Source organism: Parus major, chromosome 6, assembly GCF_001522545.3.
Source record: "Parus major isolate Abel chromosome 6, Parus_major1.1, whole genome shotgun sequence".
NCBI classification, from domain to species: Eukaryota; Metazoa; Chordata; class Aves; order Passeriformes; family Paridae; genus Parus; species Parus major.
In genome coordinates this window covers 30137697-30143877 of record NC_031775.1, presented here as the reverse complement: position 1 = coordinate 30143877, position 6181 = coordinate 30137697, and the positions used below count along the sequence as shown (strand labels likewise).

General features: G+C 41.2%; 1 protein-coding gene across 1 annotated transcript; it reads right to left on the bottom strand.

Moving 5' to 3' along the window:
• Window positions 1–1087: 1087 nt before the first annotated feature.
• LOC117244657 (deleted in malignant brain tumors 1 protein-like) lies at window positions 1088–6176 on the bottom strand (the record flags this gene model as incomplete). The annotated part of the gene is made up of 6 exons (XM_033515728.1): window positions 1088–2211; window positions 3178–3566; window positions 3673–3845; window positions 4074–4285; window positions 4593–4743; window positions 6077–6176. Coding segments are annotated over 6 exons (1311 nt in total), but the record flags the coding sequence as incomplete, so codon positions are not given.
• Between the last annotated feature and the right edge of the window lie 5 nt (window positions 6177–6181).

Genomic DNA, 6181 nt, shown 5'->3' with positions numbered 1-6181 from the left:
GAGAAGCCAAACTCCTCACAGCCACAAAGCATACAACCAAGGAGGGAAAAAATGTTAAATAGTTTTGTGATCAGCAACCAAAAGTAATAAAAATTGAACAAACTTTTTCCTTCTGGAAAGCAGATATGAAATGTCTTTCACCTCTTGACTGACATTTGGGTGAGAGCTGAAGGGTCTCCTGGCTGAGATTCAGTCTCCTGCATGACATTTGAGTTTTTGCCTGGTTTAGGATGTATATTAATGGGAAGGCTACCAATTGATATAACAAGCCTTTGGAATAGATTGTGCTTCTCAGCCTTAAAGATTGCAAACAAAACGTCTTTAACAGCTCAGTATATTTTGAATTTGGATTTATTCGATCTAGAGAAGTTAAAACTTCATGGAAAAGATGATAATCAGTGCTCAAAATAACTAGAATATTATATAGCCACAAATGCACTTGCTGTGGCAAGATCAATTTTTACATTTCCTTTCCAGAGATCATCCATTCTCTCCAAATTAAATCTTCCTTCCTTTCAATAAACCTTGGAATATTTCTTGATGCCTCACTCACATTTTCCAGCGCACAAAATCTTGAGGCATTAGATAAATGGTTTTAGAATGATGTGAGAGGAGAATTAAAGAGGAGGAAAATGATAAAATAATTGTGCCAAACAGCTTGTGGCATGGGAGTTGAAATTCTTAATCCTTTAAGAGGTGTTAGGATTACAATTCTTTCTGTTCTAAGGCATTGTAGCAGAAGTTATTGTAGATAAAGATATCACAGCTTCCCACAAATGACACATGTGAGGCTGTCACCAGTGAGGCTTTTTGGTGGCCCAAAACATGTAAGGTTTGCCCTGCATTCACAGAAAAAACAACTGCCAGGAGGGTGACAGCACCAACCACTGGTGTGAGGGAATTGTCAGCAGCAGGGGCAAGATATTTCAATATTTATACTAAGATAAATTTTATATTAAGACATTTAGAAGTTCCCTGTGTAATGTTTCAGGAGCAGGGGCTCAGACCATCACTTGGAATTTTTACTCAAACAGACCACACTCTTCAACACAATAAAACATTTGTATTTTAAGCACAGAGACATTAATTTGAGAGTCAAAATAGATTTATTGCTTTGTAAACATTCCTTCTTTCGATTATAAATTATACTGCTCACAGAACAGATTAATTTTAGCTTGGAAATCTCTGCATTTTATAAATAAGCACAGACCCATTATTGTTTCAATAAGAAATATAGCACTAGAAGCAATACTCAATTAGAATATTGTATAGCCACAATTCTGGTTGCTAGAGGAGCCCAGCCCTATGAGTGAAAGTTTTTAGGGTTTGATTTCAGCATATTGAAGATCAAGGCACAAAGATCTCCAGTATTAAAGGGATGGCTCCCAGATCAAAGTCAGAAATAAGCAAACTCACAGATTCATTGCTTTCAACTATTTGGACAGGCTTCATATTAGCAGGGATAACAACTCAACTAAGTAAACTTCATAAGCAGAAACAACTGAGGGAATGAAATATTTCTCAGGAAAGCTGGGAATTTGCTCCCAGATGGCTATCATGGAATCATGGGATCATTTAGGTTAGAAAAGACCTTTAAGGTTATCGAGTCCTGCCATTAAACTAGCACAGATAAGTCCACCAACAAAAAATATCCCCAAGTGCCATCAAATTCACAATCAGACTGGAGCTAATTAGCACAATTCAAGGAGTTATAGCACTAAAAGGGATTACAGGCAACTCTCCTTTGGGACAGCCAGAGAAGTTACACCTTTAAAAAATAAAATTGAAAAGGGTGAAAGCAGAAGCTTGCAAAGTGTTGATCCTTTTTAGGGCAAAGTTGTCAAAAGCAGATTTCAGTGACAGGCGACAGAGCTGTGCCTTTTCTCGAGGCCCGTTGGTCATCCTAGAGCGAACGTGAGAGAAATTTACTGGTCCTTCCCGGTGTTCCCCCTCGGAGCATCCCCTTCTCGGAGCTGAAGGGGCCCAACCACCACTTCCACGGGTTCCTCAGCAGAGCTGGTGTCTCTCTTGGCCCTGGAGCTGCAGCCCCGGTAGCAGCGGGAGGAGCGGTCCCCGAGCCTGCAGACCAGCATCTGGCACTTGAGGTACACCGACGGCTGCCGGCTCATGAACTCAAAGGCATTGAATTTGAACCGAGCAAAGTGGCTGGAAGGGGAGAAGTATGTGGCATAGGAAGAATCTCTGGGACACCTAGAAAGGAGCAAAAAAAAGGGAATTAGTCTTCATGGATGCACACTTCACATTCTTGCAAAATTAAAATTCAAATTATTTGATTTATTCTTATGAGTTCCTGCAAAATTCTGATTAAAACTGAATTATATCATAGTCAGGTGCTTGGAAAGCAGTGGGATAAAAATGTAACTTTCATAGCATAGTATGGACTTCAAAAATATAGACTTTTCGAAGTACTGTGAAGCAGCTGGAGTATTGGCAACTCCTGTTTTTCCAAGAGAAAGACATTGTAGGTGGTGAAGAGGGAACAACAGACTGTTAGTAGTGTCAGTGTTATACAAGGCATAAAAATTAGTCTAATGCTTGACTAGTTTTACTAAAATATTTAACTCCTAGGATGACAATTCCAACTGCCAGTTTTCACTGTCTCATCTACTTTTCTCCCGCTGCTTTGAATTTTGCTCACAGGACAAGGACGGAGTAAGTGAAATGAAATGACAGTGAGGCGTAAATACAATTTCTCACTTCCAGGCCTATACTGTAAAAATAAAATAAACCAAAGACCACTTTTCACAGCCCATTGATGGTGAGTTCTAGCCCCATTCAGACTGGCTGCATTATTTAAAGCAATAAATAATTTAAATACATATATACATAAATACACAATAATAACAATAATAACAACAACAATAATAATAATAATATATTATATTATATTATAAGATATCTGATATATGATATATTATATAATATGATATTATATGATATAATATGATATGATATACAATATGATATAATATAATATAAATTAATATAATACAAATTAATACAAATTAATATAATATAAATTAATAAAAATTTCTATAGAATAATATAAATTAATATAAATCAATATAATAAATTAATATAATATAATATAAATAAATAATATAAATAATAAATAATTTGGTGTGCTGCTTCCAACAACTTGAAGAAAGCTCTTACCCATTCCTGACTAAGTAATAGGCCTGTGTGTTAAAATCACGAGGGTCAGGGGATGCCACACACGTGTCCACGACCACCTTCAGGTTTGGGTCCGAGCTGTGGAGACAAGCCTGGAGGTACAGGTTTTGGTTGAGGTCGATGTAGTAGGGAGAGCTGCGCACTTGCCGCAGGAACGCCGGGGAATCGTAGAAGGTGATGTTCATGTCGTATCTTCCAAACTGGTACTCGTCCACATCCACAGTGTCCTCAGCAGCGTACATCACCTGCTGCCAGCTCTTCCTCAGCATCTTGCAGCTGACATGCAAGTTGATGTTCTTTTTCCTCTTGATGATGTACCCGGAAGATGCAACCCTGATGGTGTTGGAGTAGTTGATTGTGTCGTTGTTCTCCTGTTTAACCATGCAATTTAAAATGGGGAATTGCGCTTTTGTCACATTTTATATAAGTTTTGCTAAGCTTAGACAGGCAACAGAGTGTCCAAAGCAGGGGGTGTACCTCTTGTACGGTCCCACAGCCGCTGTAGGGAATGTTGAACACAACCTCCCGTGCCGTGACAGTCGGTCTGCAGCGGTTGTCGCTCAGGGTGACACTCCGTGCTGAGTAGCCCTGAGACTGGAGGTAGCGTCTGCTGACCACCACGTGCATGTAGTCTGGCAAGCACTGAATGGCTGGTGGAAGAGGAAGGTCGGATTTATTTGTGATTTTAGGAATTTGGTAATGATGAGAGGCAGTTTTTTTTCTTAATTTAGAAGTCAGGCAGTTCCCACCCCAACCCACTGTATTTCACGCACATCACTCATTTTCCAAAAATATCTTTAAATTTACACAGGTGTTTATTTTGCAATTAAAAGCAATAAATAGGCTTGTCTGTTGAGAAGCATTGGCCAGGAACTTACTGGTGTTGTGACTTGCTGGAATGGAGGAGTAGTGAGCCTGAAACCCTCTGAAGGAGTATCTGGAGTCGCTGTGGAAGCAAACACTCATCATGTTTGAAGAGGACACGTATGTGGGAAAGGAACCAGAACAGAATCTCCCAAGAAGAGGGGAAGAGTGGACAGGTCCATCATAGACTTCAATGTAGTCATGCTGGCACGTCCCGCTTTGCATCCTGGTAGAAAAACATCAGCACCTTGTCAAATCCATTTCAGAAACTCTGATTTCACTGCCTAACATGTGATAAAGTCTTTCAGCATTTGAACTTTTCTCAGCACAAATTTAATTTGGCTTTTATGCAGCTTTGGCAAAAAGTGGTAAAAAATGCAACAGCAATACAGATTTTGATCTGGTCTTCCAGCTGTGGATGTTATTGGAAGTATCTTTAAAATTGGGAAGGTTGCCTGTTTCAGGTAAGATTTCAGACTTCTCAAGTAAGTTTTGATGTTGATATTTGCCTAGGGAATCAATGTTTTACTTACACAATGTCTCTAAATGTGAGCGTTACACGGAAATTGTTCCGTACTTGAATTTCCCATACACAGTCAGCGTCGTTCGGATAATTTCCAGGATAGTTGGGACTCTGCAGCACCCCAGAGGAATCTGAGACTGAGCCACCACAAAAATAAGGTGCTGCAGAAAGAAATGGAAAAGAAATTTACTCACAGGAACCTCTGCAAAAGTGTAGTTGAGCTGTGTCTCATGCACAGCTATTGCAGAGCAGGTCCCCTGCTGACTGCAGGGGATAGTCTATAGGAGCTGAATCAAAACTAATATTTGTTTTTGCTTTAGGTTTGCTTTCATGTTAGATTTGGAATTCCCTCAGAGGTGTATTTCCAGCCATGGTGTCAGACTACCCTCTTCAGGCTGGGCTGGTAACACCTGGATGCTTTCTGCCCCTTTTTAGAGTTGAGGTCAATTCTGGGAGGTGCCATGACAGCTGAAATGGAAATACCCTCCTCAACAGCCTCTCATCAATTACTCTGCTGCTTCTCCTTATTCCTCTAAGGTCTTTGGAAGGTAAATAAGTTGCAAGTTTTCTAGAAAACAGTAATTTTTTGGTCTCAGACTGAAATGAGCACTTCAGGCTACTGAGAAAAGTCTTAAGTAAAAACATAGCTGCAAAAAGCTTTAGTGTTCCTGCCAGCATAAATGACATAATTCCTGTTAAGCACACACAGATAGTCCTAAAAGTGTCTTTGTAGGAAGGTGAGCACAAGCTCTGAACATAAATCCTACAAGACATGACCTTTAAAGATGAAAATCCATTTTATATTCTGCTTGAAAAAGGTCACTCACACGTGCAGTGATATTGTCATAGAGACAAAAGACAAATTTAGAGAAATGTGCAGCAGGGAGACAGACAGACCACAAATTTGCAATGTGAGAAGAGCCACAGAAGAGCATTACGTGGTGGAGGTATTGAGGTGGCCACTGGAGCTGTGGGTGTGAAGGAAGGAGACACATGTGTGAGAAGTGCAGTTCATGAGAAAAGTACTGGGGCCTGGACATGGCCCCACCTCGAGTGTTAAAACAGGGATAACAGGGAGGCAGGGAAGTGGAAACAGGAGGTTGGGCAGGAGCTCCACAGGAGACCCAGCTGCCTCCACTGCAAATGATCATATTCCCATTTCTTCTGATTATCTTACAAAACCCAGAGTATGTCTAGGTAACAGCTCTGGTACTACCCACGCAGGAATTGAAGGGGTGAAGGCAGAATGATCCCTGAGGATGTTGTCCCTGGTTGCAGTGGGAGACAATCCCTCTGCAAAAAGTGTCCTTAAACCAGCAATGGCTGCAGAGTTGCTGGACTCAAAGCACAGCTGCCCCATTTGCCAGCTCTTCCCCATGCTCTGTTTGCATCCTCGCTTTAGGTTGTGCAGGAGAGTCCCTGCAGTGCAAGCAGCTCTGGCAAGGGAGATCAGGAGCACAGAGGGATCCGGGGAGGGAGAATGGACAGGGTTACCTGGGCTGCTGCTCTGTGCTGTGGTAGCCGTTGTCGTTGTGGTGGTCACCAGCGCTGGGCTGGACACCTGGGTTGTGGCGGGAGCTGGTGCTGTGGTGTTTGTTT